The sequence below is a fragment of the Spermophilus citellus genome, assembly GCF_964194105.1.
Source record: "Spermophilus citellus genome assembly, chromosome: 10".
In the NCBI taxonomy this organism is placed as follows: domain Eukaryota; kingdom Metazoa; phylum Chordata; class Mammalia; order Rodentia; family Sciuridae; genus Spermophilus; species Spermophilus citellus.
The window spans coordinates 31,842,054-31,859,766 of NC_138197.1; the positions used below are offsets into that span (position 1 = coordinate 31,842,054).

The 17,713-nt window shown below is 51.4% G+C and overlaps 2 protein-coding genes across 3 annotated transcripts; both read left to right on the forward strand.

The window, feature by feature from the left end:
* The first annotated feature begins 241 nt into the window (after positions 1–241).
* ATN1 (atrophin 1) lies at positions 242–13,391 on the forward strand. Of its 2 annotated transcripts, none has more exons than XM_081309824.1 (10): positions 242–878; positions 6,119–6,284; positions 6,435–6,572; positions 6,716–6,829; positions 7,430–9,450; positions 9,625–9,847; positions 10,255–10,951; positions 11,810–11,953; positions 12,456–12,636; positions 12,820–13,391. In XM_081309824.1, the coding sequence occupies exons 2-10, from the start codon at positions 6,258–6,260 to the stop codon at positions 12,851–12,853; spliced, it is 3,579 nt and encodes a 1,192-aa protein (XP_081165950.1). In that variant the 5' UTR covers positions 242–878; positions 6,119–6,257; the 3' UTR covers positions 12,854–13,391. The 2 variants fall into 2 exon arrangements, with proteins under 2 accessions (XP_081165950.1, XP_081165949.1); XM_081309823.1 differs by having other exon boundaries at positions 249–878; positions 7,427–9,450.
* An 827-nt stretch (positions 13,392–14,218) lies between these two features.
* On the forward strand, positions 14,219–16,267 carry LOC308657781 (protein C10). Its single transcript, XM_081309825.1, has 3 exons — positions 14,219–14,578; positions 14,871–15,047; positions 16,033–16,267. The coding sequence occupies exons 1-3, from the start codon at positions 14,527–14,529 to the stop codon at positions 16,182–16,184; spliced, it is 381 nt and encodes a 126-aa protein (XP_081165951.1). The 5' UTR covers positions 14,219–14,526; the 3' UTR covers positions 16,185–16,267.
* The last annotated feature ends 1,446 nt before the right edge of the window (positions 16,268–17,713 follow it).

A 17,713-nucleotide genomic window follows, 5' to 3' on the forward strand; every position in this document is an offset into this window, starting at 1 on the left:
TTCTCATGTCTGCCTTCACAATCTACAACCTCTCCTACCCAGCCCTCTCCCACACTAGGCCTGCGGGCTCCCCATATTCTGCCACAGCGAAGCCCTCCCCGCGCCCCGGCCCCCTAGTCCTCAGGCTCGGCCAACTCGCACGGCGCCTCCCCTTCCCCGATCCCCCTCTCTCCCCCCTCGCAGCTTGCCTCGCGCTCCCTCCCTCGCGTCTCCCTCCTGGCCCCTCTCTCCTCCGTTCCTCCGCTCTCCCTCCTTCTCCCTCTTCCTCCCTTCTCCCATCCCCCTCTCTCAAGCGCCCTCCCTCCGCCGTCCGCTTTCCTGTGCGAGTCGCCGGACGCGCCGCCCAGCCCGCCCGCAGCCCCGCGCCGGGCCGGGTCCTCGGGCCGGGACCAGTTTCGGGGGCTCCGCCGGCCTCGGGGAGGGCCTAGGGGGCGAGGGAGACCACCGCCGGGAAGGGGCGGGGGGGCCGCGGGCGAGGCCGCCTCGGGGCCGGGGACCGCGCGAGTGCGGGCGGCGGCGGGCCAGAGCGGCGCGGAGGGCCGGCCGGGCGCGGGGGCGAGCGGCGCGGCGGGGGCGGACGGCGCGGCCCGGCCCGGGGCATTCCGGGCGGCTGGGGGGGGGCGGCGGGCCTGGGCGGGGGAGAGCGAGACCGCCGATCCGGGTTTGCTCCTGGGCCGGCGGGCGACCGGGGCCGAGCGGGGGAACAAGGCATGGGGGCCGCCCTCCGGGGGGGTCAGGGCCGCCGCCGCCGCAACTGCGGCGGCGACTGAAGCCGGGAAAAGAAGAGGGGGGCGGGGGATCGGCCGCCACCGCCCCCCGAAGGCGCTGGAGCCCGGACTCCCGCTCGGAGCCAGCCAGCTGTCCCGAGCTACAAGCAGGTAAGATCTGCTGGCGCCCGGCCCCCCGGCCCCGGGCCCGCCGGGGTTCTGGCCCGCCCGGGTTCCGGCCTGCGACTCCCCACCCCCACCCCTCCCCGTTCCCCTCCCGCCGCCGCCTCCATTTGTTATTTTCCCAATCCTGTTTCCCCACTGCGGGCACTGCCTGGCCGGAGACTGGGGGCTCAGGGGGTGGGGCGGCTCCGAGGAGAGGTGGGGGCCTGGGAGCTCCTGGTGGGAAGGTGGGGAAGTAGGGGGTCTCAGGAGTGGGGCTGGTGGGGCAGGAGGGTAGCTCGGACTCGGAGACCAAAAGAGGAGGATCGCCGAGGTGGAGGGTTGGTGAAGGAAAAACTGGAGATGCTGTGAGGGTGGTTCATCGAGAAGGCAGAATGGATTGGAGAGATGGCAGCAAGGTGGGGCATGAAGACGGAGAAGACCCAGAGGCCCAGAACATGGGTTCCAGAGCCGGCGGGGGTAGGGGGGTGGGTTGCGGGTGTTAGGAATAGAAGGGAAGTGGGAGCCGGGAAAGGGGTGTGGTAGGTGGAAAGAGAGGGATTGTAGCTACTGAGAGGGGAATGGAACCTGGGGAAACTGAGGATGGGAGAAGGGCCAGAAGAGGTCCATCTGTGAGAAGGAGAGGCAGAGGTTTTCTGAGGGTGGAAGTGGGAAGGCCATGTCTTTTGTGATTAGGTTTTCTTTTCTCTACTCCAGTTCACCTCTGACCCTGTTTTTCCAATCCCAGACAGTTACTTCTTGAGAGGGGCATCGGGGCTCAGTCCTAAAACTAATGAGGAGGACAGGAACACTAAAAGGAAGAGTTAGGAAGAAGGGGTTTCTGGGAATATGGAAAAGAGGGAATTGGGCAACCTTACAGACATTCCAAACAAGTTGTGACCTCCACCCTCAAATCCTCAAAGCACTGGCTGTCCCTCAGCTGAGAGCTCTATAGAAAGGCCTTTCTTACTACTATGAAATTAGAGGTCTCCCTTTGTGCCTGGGATAGGGTCAGGGGACAAGATACCCTCCCTGTAGGTACTACAGAAGGATAGGAGTTGTTTTAGCAACTGTGGTGCTGGCAGTGGCTGCCAAGATGGGATGGTCTCTTGAAGGACATGTTGTTTTACCATTTTGTTGCGTGGCAGTGATGCAGTGGGATATCCAATAGGTGGGGTTTCAGAATGTTGATAGGATCCAGCCACAGAGACTGGGACTTTTGTACTGGATTCTGCAGAATGTTTCTGGTGCTGCCAGTGGATAGAAGTTTCCACAGGGAGTGTACCCGCTTCCATCCATCAGTCTGTTGGAACAGGTAGATGTGTTACTTTCAGGTCATTGCGTTTTTCCATGTCTCTCCTCCTAGGGATAGTTGGGAAGATGAAAATGGTCTTGTTCAAGTCATACATCTGAGATTGGAGGGTAGGTAGTTTAGTGGTAGAGTGCTTGCCTAGCATATTTGAGGCCCTGAGTTCAATCTCCAGCACTGAAATAACAATAACAAAATAAGTTTTACCATCTTTGGACAGATTGTTCTGGCTTCTACCTCTCTTATTATAGTTCGCATACAGTACTCGTTTTGCTGCTTTGCACTATTGTTCCATTTTCTTAAACTTGATTCCTCTTTTTTGAGTCTCCTTTCCTGAGTATCTCTTCTTCTTTCCCAGAGAGTCCCCAAGGTGAGCCCTTTCCTCGCTAACCTTTGACCTTCTACTTTCCTGACCTTTTAGGTATGGCTGGGTTCTCCATGTCCGTTCTAGGTGAGGGGGGTCAGGGGACAAGACTGTGAAACAGCCAAGAGCAGAGCAGATATTCTGGAATGAAAATCAGGAGACCTGGATGTCGGCCTGCCTGTGCCTCTAACAAACTCTGACCTTGGGCAAGTCAATTCTCTTGCTTTGAACCTCTCCTACATTGTAAAAATGAAGGGATTATAGATGAGATGATCTCTGAGGCCCCTCTGATTGCTCTGGATTCCAAGAAGGCTTAGGCCAGTGCGTTGTTATCTGCTGGTCTCTGCTGGTCTGGGCTGCTTTAGTATCAGAGTCACTTTGGACACTTTAGTCTGGCAGCACTGGAATGGTGGGGGATGGGCCAAAGATCCTGAAATTCACTCTGCAAACACTTCCAGGGAGCCTTGTGACTTGATTGTATTCTTTGACATCCTTCCCATATTTTTTTCCTTAATTTCTTTTCCTCTTCTTACTTAGAGTTCTTTTCCTGTTTTTTTTTTAAATTTATTTTTATTTTTTTTATTGTTAATTTTCCACCTGCCACATCAATTTCCTTTTGTAGTAACATAATGAAAGTGAATGTGTATTGAAAGTGTTCAGTGTATTGACAGATACATAGTAGGTGCTATATAAATATTAGTTACAGTATCTGTCTTCTAGGACAAAGATGAGTTTAGTTTAGCTGTTGGTGCCAGAACACAGCTCAGGTTCAAAAACAGACTTAAAATTCAACCCAACTCTGTCCTTCCTGTGTCACCCTTGTCATTACCTCCCTTTTAATAACTGCTTTTCTCCCTTAAAGCTATTCATTGCAAATTTTATCAGTTTTCAGCTGATTAAAAAATAAGAAGAGCACATATGATTGCTCGGTTATTCAGGTACATTTCTGAATTTTTCTGGTCTTTTGGATCCCTAGATCTTACCTGACTTAGTCAACAGGTCTGTGATGAGAAGGAGAGAGGGGCACCCTGCCATAGGAAGACTGGCAAAGATACACCAGCCATCTTTGTTCTGCTATAGTTTTGTTTTGTGTGTGTGTGTGTGTGTGTTGCTTTGTGCATGCAAGTCAAGCACTCTACCAACTGAGCTATATCCCCAGCCCCCTGTTCTGTTGTTAAGATTGTTTTCTTCTTTTATTTTGTTGGTTCTTGTTCTTTGGATTTGGTTGTTGTTGTTATTGTTAGTTGATATATTTTATTTATTTATTTATTTAGGTACCAGGGATTAGACCCAGGGGTGCTTAACCATTGAGCCACATCCCCAACCCTTTTTATTTTTTATTTTGAGACAAGGTCTCCTTGAGTTGCTTAGGGCCTCTCTAAGTTGCAGAGGGCAGCTTTGGACTTGCAATCCTCCTGCCTCAGCCTCTTGAGCTGCTCAGGTTATAGGCATGTGTCACCCGCCCCCCCCACCTCCAGTTGATAGTTGTTAAGTAAAACCAATATACATAACAACTCAAAAATGTGGTATTAGCTGTAGTTAAAAGAGAATGACTAGTCCACTGGGCAGAGCATCAGTTGAAAGGTCAGACCTGGGGTTCTGTCTCAGCTATCTTGTGACTCTTAAGTAAATCGCCAGTTTTCTGGAAAGGTTAGATGCATTCCCTGTTGCCTCCCTCAATATGGTTCAGTGTGGGCGAATGAGAAGTAATTATTTTGTATTCCTTATGGAAAATATGCTATAGAATATGAAAATGCCATTTACCTAGCAGGCCTTCTAACTTAGGATAGGTAGGCAAGCTTAATGCAGTCCCACCAAGGCTAGCAGTACTTAAAGCAAGAAGAAAGATCTACTGAAGTTGCTGAGTTTAAACATTAATAGCAAGAAAAGAAAACACACACACACACATACACACACAAATTATATCAGCAGAGGATATAGAGAGGAAAACTGTATGAAAATAGCATTTTTTGCTCACAAAAGATCATATGGTCTGTAATATGGAGTCTTGACTCTTAGCAAGAAATACAAACAAGTGCAGATGAAAATAGCTGGCTATGGAGATACCAATATATGACAATATCTATATCTATTGATAGGTATCATCTTTGCCAAGCAGGAGGATAGGCTTAAAATTATAAATCTGTATTGTGTGCTCACTCATCTTTTGAGTCTTTTTTGTTGTTGTTTAATATTTTGGTTGTTAATGTGAAGCCTGGCTTCTCTCCTAATCTTAGGGAACACATACTTCCCTTGATGTCTGAGGAAATTCATTCCAGGACCCCCTGCTGATACCCAGATCAGCAGATGTTGAAGTTCCCTGTGTAGAATAATGCAGTATTTGCACATAACCTATGCAGTCCTCCCATACACTTTAACTCATCTAATACCTAATACAATGTAAATGCTATTTAAATTGTTGGCATAAATAGTTGTCATATAGTATTGCTAAGGGAATAATGACAAGAAAAGCAAGTCTGTATGTATTCAGAACAGAGGAAACAAGTTCAGAAAGAGGCAACTAGCCATCCTAGGCCTAACTATATAGTATATGAAGGACATGAGGCAAACAGTGAGAGCTGAGAAGAGATTGAGGACCTGTGAAGGCACAGGAAGCTATAGCAGGGGACGTCTAGACATTATTTCATTCTCAGATTCAGCATAGGGCTTAGTGTATGGCAAATTCAAGTTTTATTTTATAGAACTCTCTGGAATTTTCTCTCCAAATATTTTACATCTATAGTTGTTTGAATCTGTGGATGCAGAACCAGTGGATGTGGAAAGTCAACCATATTGGAGGGTGGGTTTTTGTGAGGTCTCCAAAACCAAGTTCTGCAACTTGGGGGATATTTAGATTTGGTTTTGGGATTCACTGGGCTCTGCTCCTATGTATTGTAGAATGGGACATTCTTCTGCCTACTCTGGTATGAAAAAATTCTTATCTCTGTGACTGATCTAGGCTTTCTGAGAATTCTCCCCACCAACTTCTAAGGAGAGTATAGCAAAGTATAGAAGAAAGAGTTTGAAGTCAAGAGAGACAAGGGCTTGATTCTGGCTGTCATTGGGTCTTCACTGTGGGAGGTTGGGCAAGTCACACAATCTTTGAGCCTAAGTTCCCTTCTAATGAGAATAATACTAATACCTACCTTTCAGGGTTGATTGTAAATATTACATGATATCATGTATTAAAGGGCTTGACACAAGGAAGACACTTAATAAATTAATACTTCAGCTTCATTTCTCTGTCCTCCTTTGTAAAGCTCTGTGGAATTCACAGGTACATAAATATTCTTTAGTGATCATAAAGGGGAAAACTAAGCGATCTGGATTGGAGCTCACAGGTACATCTCAATTTTCTGCCTTCCCCAGAAATAAGAGATTGTAGTATGAGTAGAATCTCCCTCATTTAAACAGCTGAGATAACCCATGGGGCAATCCAGCAATGAGTGTCTTGTTAACTGTCCCACTTGTCCAGAAGGCTCAGGGCTGAGCTGCTTAGCCCTCTGACAGGCACAGTAGTACCTCTTTCAGATTTTGTTCTCCAATATGAAGACTCTTATGGTCTTTTCCAAACAGGTTTTGCTGAAAACAGATCCGTTCCAGGTGACTACACCTGCTTCCCAGGCCACGGCTGTGGGGAGCTTGAAGCAGAGCAGATAAGTTTCTGTATTCAGCTGCCCAGGCAGAGGAGAATGGGGTCTCCACAGCCTGAAGAATGAAGACACGACAGAATAAAGACTCAGTGAGTAATAGCTACTATGAGAGGCATGAAAGGTTGGGGTAGGTGCAGAGAAACTAGGAGGAAGGATCTAGAGATGAAAAACAGAAATAAGATGCATTATAAAGTCAGGTGAAATAAAAAACATTACTTGCCTCCTTCTTCCTTCCTTAGATGTCAATGAGGAGTGGACGGAAGAAAGAGGCCCCTGGGCCCCGAGAAGAACTGAGATCAAGGGGCCGGGCCTCCCCTGGAGGAGTCAGCACATCCAGCAGTGATGGCAAAGCTGAGAAGTCCAGGCAGACAGCCAAGGTATTTTGTCCCCAGGTCTTCACACAGGATGTTCTGGCACTGGGGCTAAGGGTGTGTCATGGGGGGAGCTTTCAGGCTGGCAGAAGGTAGTAACAGTGGAGGGTTGGGAGGAAGAAGACAGGAATTTTCTTTCTCTTTCACAGAAGGCCCGGGTAGAGGAAGCTTCCACACCAAAAGTCACCAAGCAGGGCCGGAGTGAGGAGATCTCAGAGAGTGAAAGTGAGGAGACGAATGCACCAAAAAAGACCAAAACGGAGGTAGGAGACCTTGTTATCCATTCTGACTCGTTTTTTGACCATTCTTTCCCCAAACTTCCTTTTGCTCACATTTCTACCTTGCTCTCTGCTGGGATATAAGAGAAAAATCATAACTTAGTGTTTATTAAAGTGATCATGTCTATGTGTCAGACAGATCTTTTGGCTTTGGTCAGACCAGTAGATGACCAGGCAGGGTTAAAGGAGAATGGAAAAACTGAAGGATTAAGAAGTCTTACTAGAAGGAACAAATAAGTCATAAGGAAAATGCAGAAGTGGTCTTTTTGAGAACCAAGGGTTTGGGGGTAGAAAAATTAAAGGGAGTCAATGAGATGAGATGAGGGTAAATATGAGGTAGTGGAAGACAAGGATATGGAGTAAGCTGTGGAGGGGGTGAAAATGCTTGAGATGAACACTTGAGAAGGAATAGGGTTTGAACAAGGAGGGAAATAAGCCTGGTTGCTGGGAAAGCTGAGATGTGGGGAGATTGGGGGAACCCCAGATGGCAGGAATCCCCATCACATCACAGCACAACAGTTTGCTGTGAGGAGGAAATGACTGTGGGAGAGAAAGGAAAACATGGCCCTCTTCTCTATGCAGCAGGAGCTCCCTCGGCCACAGTCTCCCTCAGATCTGGATAGCTTGGATGGGCGGAGCCTCAACGATGATGGCAGCAGTGACCCTAGGGATATAGACCAGGATAACCGAAGCACATCCCCCAGCATCTACAGCCCTGGGAGTGTGGAGAATGACTCCGATTCATCTTCTGGCTTGTCCCAGGGCCCAGCCCGCCCCTACCATCCACCTCCACTCTTTCCTCCCTCCCCTCCACAACCAGACAGCACTCCCCGACAGCCAGATCCTGGCTTTGAACCCCATTCCTCTGTGACACCAACTGGATATCATGCTCCCATGGAGCCCCCCACTTCCCGAATGTTCCAGGCTCCTCCTGGGGCCCCTCCCCCTCATCCTCAGCTCTATTCTGGGGGAGCTGGTGGAGTTTTATCCGGACCCCCAATGGGTCCCAAAGGAGGAGGGGCTGCCTCTTCAGTGGGGGCCTGTAGCGGGGGTAAGCAGCACCCCCCACCCACAACCCCCATTTCAATATCAAGCTCTGGAGCTAGTGGTGCTCCCCCAACAAAGCCACCTAATACTCCAGTGGGTGGTGGAAATCTAACCTCTGCTCCACCACCAGCCACTTTCCCTCATGTGACACCAAACCTGCCTCCTCCACCTGCCCTGAGACCCCTCAACAACGCTTCAGCCTCTCCTCCTGGCCTAGGGGCCCAGCCACTCCCTGGACATCTTCCCTCTCCTCATGCCATGGGTCAGGGCATGGGTGGACTTCCTCCAGGCCCAGAAAAGGGCCCAACTCTGGCTCCCTCACCCCACCCTCTGCCTCCTGCTTCCTCCTCTTCTGCTCCAGCTCCCCCAATGAGGTATCCTTATTCATCCTCTAGCAGTAGCTCTGTGGCAGCCTCTTCTTCCACTTCTTCCTCCTCTTCCTCTGCTTCCCAGTACCCAGCTTCCCAGGCATTGCCCAGTTATCCCCACTCCTTCCCTCCCCCAACAAGTCTCTCTGTCTCCAATCAGCCACCCAAGTATACTCAGCCTTCCCTCCCATCCCAGGCTGTGTGGAGCCAGGGTCCCCCTCCACCTCCTCCCTATGGTCGACTCTTGGCCAATAGCAATGCTCATCCAAGCCCCTTCCCTACTTCTGGGGGCCAATCCACTGCACACCCACCAGCCCCAACACATCACCATCACCACCAGCAGCAGCAGCAGCAGCAGCAGCAACAGCAACAGCAACAGCAGCAGCAACAGCAACAACAGCAGCAGCAGCAGCATCATGGAAGCTCTGGGCCCCCTCCACCTGGAGCATATCCCCACCCCCTAGAGAGCAGTGGCTCCCACCATGCACACCCTTACACCATGTCTCCCTCCCTGGGGTCTCTGAGACCCTACCCATCAGGGCCAACACACCTGCCCCCACCTCACAGCCAGGTGTCCTACAGCCAAGCAGGCCCCAGTGGCCCCCCAGTCTCCTCTTCCAACTCGTCCTCTTCTCAAGGCTCCTACCCATGTTCGCATCCCTCCCCTTCTCAGGGCCCCCAAGGGGCGTCCTACCCCTTCCCACCGGTGCCTCCGGTCACCACCTCCTCTGCTACCCTTTCCACGGTCATTGCCACCGTGGCTTCCTCGCCAGCAGGCTACAAAACAGCTTCCCCACCTGGGCCCCCACCCTATGGCAAGAGAGCCTCGTCCCCTGGGGCCTACAAGACAGCCACCCCACCAGGATACAAACCCGGGTCACCACCTTCCTTCAGAACGGGGACCCCACCGGGCTTTCGAGGCACCTCCCCGCCAGCAGGCCCAGGGACCTTCAAGCCAGGCTCACCTACTGTGGCGTCTGGGCCTTTGCCACCTGCAGGGCCCTCAAGCCTATCATCTCTGCCGCCACCACCTGCGGCCCCTGCCTCAGGGCCACCCTTGAGTGCCACACAGATCAAACAAGAGCCAACTGAGGAGTACGAGACCCCAGAGAGCCCCGTGCCCCCAGCCCGCAGCCCCTCGCCCCCTCCCAAGGTGGTAGATGTGCCCAGCCACGCCAGTCAGTCTGCCAGGTGAGCAGCCTGGGTCGGGTGCCGGTGGACACCGGAGCTTCGTGTTTATGTGGTGCTTTCTAGAAGTACACTAAACAGCTCTCCGCCTTCACGGAGGCTGCTTTTGAGGATGGATTAGGATGGCCGCCGGGCCGCTAGCAGGAACTGAGCGCGCACTGCCTCCGCGCCCCACAGGTTTAACAAACACCTAGACCGCGGCTTCAACTCGTGCGCGCGCAGCGACTTGTATTTCGTGCCGCTGGAGGGCTCCAAGCTGGCCAAGAAGCGGGCCGACCTGGTGGAGAAGGTGCGTCGCGAGGCTGAACAGCGAGCGCGCGAAGAAAAGGAGCGCGAGCGGGAGCGGGAACGCGAAAAGGAGCGTGAGCGCGAGAAAGAGCGCGAGCTCGAACGCAGCGTGGTAAGTGCGTCAGAAAATGCGCCACCCGCCGCCTTTCCCTCCCTTCTTGGCGCTGCGTAGTTGGGCTCCGGATGGGCTGGGGCTAGGGGCGAAACGAGAATCACTTCGCCACCTGTCGGAGAGGATGAACCACTGCAGCCCATAACTAGGAGCCTAAGAGGATTGCAGTAGGAGCAATCTTTGTATTTCTGGGTTTGGGGAAGGCTTGCTCAGGTCAGACTACCAGTAGATCACAAGAAGGGCAAATTTGCGGCGGGGTCGGGGTGCAGGGACGTTCTTTCACAGTCAGGGTTGCAACATTCTTTTTATAAGCATCGTGGCATTCAGTTGCTCAGACAGTTGGGCAACTTGGACCAGCCAAATATCCTCATAGGTCCTCTTTTAACTCCACTTCCTCTACCCCACAGAAGTTGGCGCAGGAGGGCCGTGCTCCAGTGGAGTGCCCTTCTCTGGGCCCAGTGCCCCATCGCCCTCCATTTGAGCCTGGTAGTGCTGTAGCTACAGTGCCCCCCTACCTGGGTCCTGACACTCCAGCCCTGCGCACTCTCAGTGAATATGCCCGACCGCATGTCATGTCTCCTGGCAATCGCAACCATCCATTCTACGTGCCGTTGGGGGCAGTGGACCCGGGGCTTCTGGGTTACAATGTCCCAGCCCTATACAGCAGTGACCCAGCTGCCCGGGAGAGGGAGCGGGAAGCCCGTGAACGAGATCTCCGTGATCGTCTCAAGCCTGGCTTCGAGGTGAAGCCAAGTGAGCTGGAACCCCTACATGGGGTCCCTGGGCCAGGCCTGGATCCCTTCCCCCGACATGGGGGCCTGGCTCTGCAGCCTGGCCCTCCTGGCCTGCACCCTTTCCCTTTTCATCCAAGCCTGGGGCCTCTGGAGCGAGAACGTCTAGCGCTGGCAGCTGGGCCAGCCCTGCGGCCCGACATGTCCTATGCTGAACGGCTGGCAGCTGAGAGGCAACATGCTGAAAGGGTGGCAGCCCTGGGCAATGACCCACTGGCCCGGCTGCAGATGCTCAATGTGACCCCTCATCACCACCAGCACTCTCACATCCACTCTCACCTGCACCTGCACCAGCAGGATGCCATTCATGCAGGTGAGACCCCTTCTTCCTGGTTTTGACCTGTGGGGCTGCCTTACCTGATTGGGCTCTTCTGTTTCTCAGACCCACTTCCCTTTACTGTTCTGACAGAACCTCTCCTGAGAAAGCTCCCCTGATTTTTGCCTCCCTGACATTCCTCCATGCACTTGCTTAGCCGTAGAGCTTGTGCATTCCCCACACCCCTTCCCCTCGATAGAGGCCCAAGCTGGAGTCTTTTTGAGGGCACACCACTTTTCCATCCTTGCATCCCTTTTCCCAAAGCCCTTAGCATACTAATTTTCTTGTTCCCCTGGATTCAAATCTTGTTTCTTGCCATCCTTTCCTTCTGTTCCAGCTGGAGGTCTTTTATGTTCCTTCCCATCTCTAGGTCTGAAACCCCCTAGAAAGGGCTCTTTAACTTTGTTTTGGGTGTTACAGGCAATAATGAGCTTTACTTACTATCCTTTTCCCATATTTCTTTATAAGAAACTTTTATAATATTTTATAAACATTTTCCAGCCTAGCCTTACACTCATGTTCAGTTTGGGATCCCTTTTTCTTAATCTCCCTACTCTTCCTGTTTCATTTTCTAAACTTCCATCATCTCCCACCTTCTCAAAGTAAGTTTACTCTCTCCTTCCTCATTCTCAGAACCCTCTGGCAACTGTAATCTGACATCTGTGTGTCCCTACTCCTGCAGGGTCTCTTCTTGTCCATCCCCCAGGTCTCTAGAGCTTCCATTCTACCTTTGTTCCACTTTGGATCCCCTTGTGTTTGTCCATGTTTCTTCCCAGACTCAGATCCCCCACCCAAATGCATGGTTTTTACCAAAACATGCCTTCTAGTGACACATTCCTCTTTTCTGCCCTCTAGCCTCTGCCTCGGTGCACCCTCTCATTGACCCCCTGGCCTCAGGGTCTCACCTTACCCGGATCCCCTATCCAGCTGGGACCCTCCCTAACCCCCTTCTTCCTCACCCTCTGCACGAGAACGAAGTTCTTCGTCACCAGCTTTTTGGTAAGGACAGAGGTTGGGGTAGGGAAGCACTAATGAGAGGACAGAATGCGGGTATTGGGGATGGGTCTAGTGAGAGTTGGGAGGCATGAATAGCTGGAATAATAGGAGAGCTGCAGCTCAGGAAGCTGAGGCAGGAGGATGATGAATTCAAAGCCAGCTTCAGCAAAAATGAGACACTAAGCAACTAGTGAGACCTTGTCTCTAAATAAAATACAAAATAACGCTGGGGATGTGGCTCATGGCTGAGTGCCCCTGAGTTTGATCCCTGATACAAAAAAAAAAAAAAGGAGAGCTGAGGTTTTGCTCAAGAGAGGCTCAGGTTTTAGGGCCAGGCTAAGAGGTTTGACTTCTAATTCCATTCTACCATTGGCAGCTTGCAAGATGGGCAGCATTACTTTATTTTCTACTGTTTTCTCTGTATGTAAAATGGTTGTCTAACCCCTGGCCCAAAGCATGTACTCAGTGTCCATCGGTCATGTGCCCCTTGCTTTTCTACTCACAGCTGCCCCTTACCGGGACCTGCCAGCCTCCCTCTCTGCCCCGATGTCTGCAGCTCATCAGCTGCAGGCCATGCACGCGCAGTCTGCTGAGCTGCAGCGCTTGGCGCTGGAACAGCAGCAGTGGCTGCATGCCCATCACCCGCTGCACAGTGTGCCGCTACCTGCCCAGGAGGACTACTACAGGTACTGTGGGGTGTTCATAGACCACGAGTCAGGGAAGAAGGGCTAGGCCAGCATGGGATGGGCAGTAGGGCAGTAGGGTCCTAGGGGAGGAACCCCCTGCTTTCCATCTTTATCTGTGAAGAAGACAAGGTCACAGTTGATCTCAGTCTCTCATTTCTCTGCTATGCATCACTTCTTCCCTAGTCACCTGAAGAAAGAAAGTGACAAGCCACTGTAGAACCTTCGATCAAGAGAACACCATGGCTCCTACATCTGAACCTTGAAGGACCCCCTCCTAGCTGCCACCCAGAGCCAAGGAGAGGGTGCTATTCAGTTGCAGGGCCTCCGCAGCTGGGCAGAGGGAGGGAGGAAATAAGGAACAGACAGAAGGCCAAGGCCCAGGTGGTGTGCAGAGGGCAGAGGTGGGGAGGTGGTAAAGGTGGGGATGGAAAGTGCACAGTACCTTGGACCAGGTCCCTCTTCTTTTGTGCCCTGCTTTCCTCCTCCCCTATGCCCAGCCCTCGGTGGTCACTGCCCTTCCCCCACCCCGTTGGTGTGATTATTTCATCTGTTAGATGTGGCTGTTTTGCGTAGCATCGTGTGCCGCCCCTGCCCTGCCCCTTCCCAATCCCTGTGTGCGCGCCCCCTCTGCGATGTATGCCCCTTCCCCTTCCCCACATTAATAATTTATATATATAAATATCTATATGATGCTCTTTAAAAAACATCCCAACCAAAACCAACCAAACAAAAACATCCTCACAACTCCCCAGGAAGATGGCTGTGACTTGTTCTTTGTGGGCTAAGGGGGTTCGGGTGAGGTCTTGTTGCAACAGGGAAGTGGGAAGGGATGGGATTATTAAGGAACTGGGTGTAGGGACCCAAAAGAGTTGAACAGGGACCTCAGAAGAACTCAGATTCTTGGCTCTGCTGGCAATGGTATACTATGGTGCTAGGCCTTTCCTTGACCTCAGCAAGGAGGGCCTGGGATGAGCCTACATCTGGCAAACCCAGATCAAAGAAACTACTTAAATCTTGGAGGTGTTCCCGTCACTGATCCTACTAGGTGCCCCCTGAGGCCTCTAATGAGGGCCTCAGGGTCGTGAATCCTTTCGAGAATAGTCTGAGGCACATTATGAAGTGCCAGCGAGATGAGTATAGCTTAACTCGTGTGATTAGGACTTGGCATTCAGTGGGTGACAATTGCAAACGCCTGGAAGGGAAATGATATATAGCGTTATGCAGCACTACCTACAACTATACAAGGCCATTTTAAAAGGCCCGAAGGGTTCTCGTTTTTTTTTGAGCTTTCATTGCTGCGAATCACTGTCTTGGTTCTTAAGAAAGGGGCTGTGATTGGCTGCTTTCTCAGCCAGTCAGCATAGGGCTCATTTGCATACATGAAATCAAACATTCACAAACTCTAGAAATGAATCACTTAAATTCCTTAGAATATTGTTTTTCTTACCGAAGGTCATAATATGTCCTATTGCTTCTACATTAGCAGGGGTTCGAAAAGCACCACTTTGATCTCACCCTCACTAATAATGGAGTTAATGTACACCCCAAGTTGGCTCTACACTTTCTTTTATAAGTGTTGCAGCTCTTTTAGAATTTGTCTAGCAGGCTTTCTGGCAGTTGCTGGAAAGCCCCTCTCACATGGTTTGTCTGTAACGACAGAATTGCCCTTACTGGCTGGTGCAGTTCTTTATTTTCCCGGATAAATAGAGTCGGGAATTTACAGTACCCGAGATTAAGGCTCAGCTAACACTTCCGGCTACGGATGATGCTGTTTCCCCTCCGCCTCCACCAGCCTTGAGAACTGCTGTAGGAGGTGGCTTGTTTGTCTAGGTTTTTCATTTCTCGTTTTTTGTTTTATATCTTCGCTGCACGTGCAGCTTTCGTCGTTCTATGGCGTCTGCCGCGGCCCAACCCGCGCCCCTGAGCGCGGAGCAGGCCAAGGGTGAGAAGCACCTTAGTCATGGTTTGGGCTGCCCGTTGCGATGGGGGTTACTGGGCCAAAGACCCAGCCACTTTCCGCGGGAAACGGGGACGGAGGGCATGGCATACCGTCCCTTTCCTCCACCTATGTGGGGTCCTTGCTCCTAGTGGAATTCGGATTATGAGCTTTACCGGGTTACTTACGTTCTCGATTCACTAATTCCCCGCCCTCTTCCCTGCGCTTTCTGCTGGGCCTGCCGGCCACATCCCGGCGCTACCCCGGGACGCCTCCCTGGGCTGCATCTTGTGCGTAGTGGTCCTGGCGGAGGTGATCCAGGCGTTTTCGGCCCCGGAGAACGCCGTGCGCATGGATGAGGCTAGAGACAATGCGTGCAACGACATGGGCAAGATGCTGCAATTCGTGCTGCCCGTGGCCACGCAGATCCAACAAGAGGTTATCAAAGCTTATGGCTTCAGCTGCGACGGGGAAGGTGGGTCGGACGCGGGTCGGCGATGGGGTGGTTGGGGGAGAGGGCGCAGAATGTGTGGGCCCCAGTGCTGCCGTCCTCTTTCTTGCCACACAGCGGCAGCCACAATCTAACAGTATTGGCACACGCAGCCCAAGACCTACCATGAACTTTTGCCGGCGACGTCCTAAATGCATTTTTTTTAAAAATATTTTTTTAGTTGTTGATGGACCTTTTATTTATATGTGGTGCTGAGAATCGAACCCAGTGCTTCACACGCGCGAGGCAAGAGCTCTACCGCTAAGTTACGACTCCAGCCCCCTAAGTGCATTTTGTTTTAACTATTAGTCACATCATTTTCCCATATTTTTTAAAAGAATTTTTAATATCTATTTTTTAGTTCTCGGCGGACACAACATCTTTGTTGGTATGTGGTGCTGAGGATCGAACCCGGCCCGCACGCATGCCAGGCGAGCGCGCTACCGCTTGAGCCACATCCCCAGCCCACCATTTTTCCATATTAAGATGGAACAGACTTTAAAGCAAAACAAGTGCCCAGGGTAACAAGTACTAGGAACTTGAACCCCGTCGTTTTGGTAGTTTTAGCAAGATGTCTGCATGACAGTACACTTCTGTAGTTCCTGAAAGGTGTTTCAGCTAATCAGTTCAAGGCTTAGAGGTTGAATTTCCCAAGCGTGTGCATTGATTCAGTCCAGCTGCCCCACTGTCTTCCCGTGTCCCGCTATAGATATGGGATCTCATGGATGTTCATACTTGGGGTTCTTGTGACTAGCGCTAAAATGGCCCACCTCAGACTGAGCAGCACACTATTTCTGGGATATTTTTATTCACTGCATCCCATCCCATTGTAACCAGTACAGACCAGAAGTGATTGATCCAAACCCTGCAGAGCCAGTATTTCATATTCAAGCCACCCTCCATCCCCCACTAGCTGTCTTTGTCACACTGGGCCCCAGAATGTGAGTTGACTGTCCACTCCCTCTTCCAGGTGTCCTTAAGTTTGCTCGCTTGGTTAAATCCTATGAAGCCCAGGATCCTGAGATTGCCAGCCTGTCAGGAAAGCTGAAGGCTCTGTTCTTACCACCCATGACGCTGCCGCCCCATGGGCCTGCTTCTGGTGGCAGCGTGGCTGCCTCCTGAGAGTTGGCCTTTCTCTGTGCTGCTGCAAGGGAGAGGAAGAACCTCAGGTGTTTCGGAGGAAAATAAATGTACCTGTGACTTAATCCTGTGTCAGTCTTTTGTGATCTTGACAACCCACTCCTATTCCCCAACCTCCTTGGATTCCTTGTGCCTTTCCAGGTTGCTACATTCCCTAGTGAAAGTCCTTCTTGTAACTTCCTGCTGTGCCCAACCCTACTCCAGTGAGAGCCTAAGGCTCCTCCCCTCACGGAAAGGCAGGTGAGAGGGTGGGTCTACACAGGTGGCACCTCCTTCTTTGAGAAATGGGTTTCCGGGTGTTTTTCCTTGAACTCCTTGGTTTCCATAGACTGAGAGGTTCCCCATTGGTCGGTGTTCCCTTGGCCAGCATTACTTCCTGGTCTTTGCCCCTACAGGACCTGCAGCTGCTTTATCAGCTGGCACTCCAGGTGGAGCTGCAGGTAGCTCCTCCCCTCTTAAGAGAAGGAAGCCCTGGACTGGCAGGCTGTCTGTTGGACTAGAGTCGGGTAGCGGGGGTGAGCTGGCTGCTGTGGGCGGTCTCAGACCAGCCCCGCCCCACCTGTTCTTTCCCCGGAGACCATTAGTTCAGGGGCTTGTCCTTTCAGTGCTGTTGGCCTGGAGGGCTGGATCGAGGAGGAAGTGGCTGAGATCAGGCGTGTTCTTCCTTCCTGGACCACTGTGCACAACTGTGCCACTGGCTCCTCCCCACCCCCTGTGGCCCTCTGTCTGTGATTCCCCCATCCTTCCAAGGAGATGCTGTCCCGTGGGTAAGTCCTCTGTACCACTTGGTTCCAAAGTCTGTTAGTTTGGGAGGGAGGGACATTGTTCATGTTTATTCCGAACAGGTGTGTGATCATGATTATAATCTGCTGCCCCTGCCCATGCCTGTTTCCTGTCCCTGCGGACTTTCTCCTCCCCACAAGATATAAAGACCCTTAGGCTCATTCATGCTTCTCTGTCCTTTTTCTTTCACACTTTTCCCATGATAGATGTGTATCTTTTCTCACCATCACATTTCTATCTCCAATCTCTGGACCTCTTCTCTGCCTTCTATCTAGGACCTTTTCCCCTGAGTAGTTCACATCACCTCAAACATGATAGTCTGAAAGGCACACCAGAGAAGACTCCCATTTCCAGCACTTCCCAACCTCTGGCCTTGGTTCCATTTTGTTTCCCTTCACTTCCCCCTCCCCTGCAATATTCATTCAATGGGTATGTGCCAGGTATGTTTAAGATTCTGGTGGAAAAAAAAAAAAAAGATGCTGGTGATACTGGAGTGAATGAGATAGACATGGTCCCTGCTCCCCCAGAGCTGACATTCCAGTGAAAGGTGACAGACTGAACAGATAATGCAATAAAATAGAATTATTTCAGATGTCCAGAAATGTTATACAGGAAATGAAACAACTTCATGTGCTAACAAGAGACTGGTGACATTACTAGCTGGTGGAGTCAGGGAGGGCTTCCTGAGTAGGTGACATTTGAACTGACAGGAGTCAAGCACCTCTGTG

Coding starts and splice junctions, on each gene's coding strand:
- ATN1 (XM_081309823.1), top strand. CDS start 6,258: ATGAAGACACGACAGAATAAAGACTCA. Junction 9,451..9,624: donor CACGCCAGTCAGTCTGCCAG/GTGAGCAGCCTG, acceptor CGCGCCCCACAG/GTTTAACAAACACCTAGACC. Junction 9,848..10,254: donor GCGAGCTCGAACGCAGCGTG/GTAAGTGCGTCA, acceptor TCTACCCCACAG/AAGTTGGCGCAGGAGGGCCG.
- LOC308657781 (XM_081309825.1), top strand. CDS start 14,527: ATGGCGTCTGCCGCGGCCCAACCCGCGCCCCTGAGCGCGGAGCAGGCC. Junction 14,579..14,870: donor GAGCGCGGAGCAGGCCAAGG/GTGAGAAGCACC, acceptor TCTTGTGCGTAG/TGGTCCTGGCGGAGGTGATC. Junction 15,048..16,032: donor CTTCAGCTGCGACGGGGAAG/GTGGGTCGGACG, acceptor TCCCTCTTCCAG/GTGTCCTTAAGTTTGCTCGC.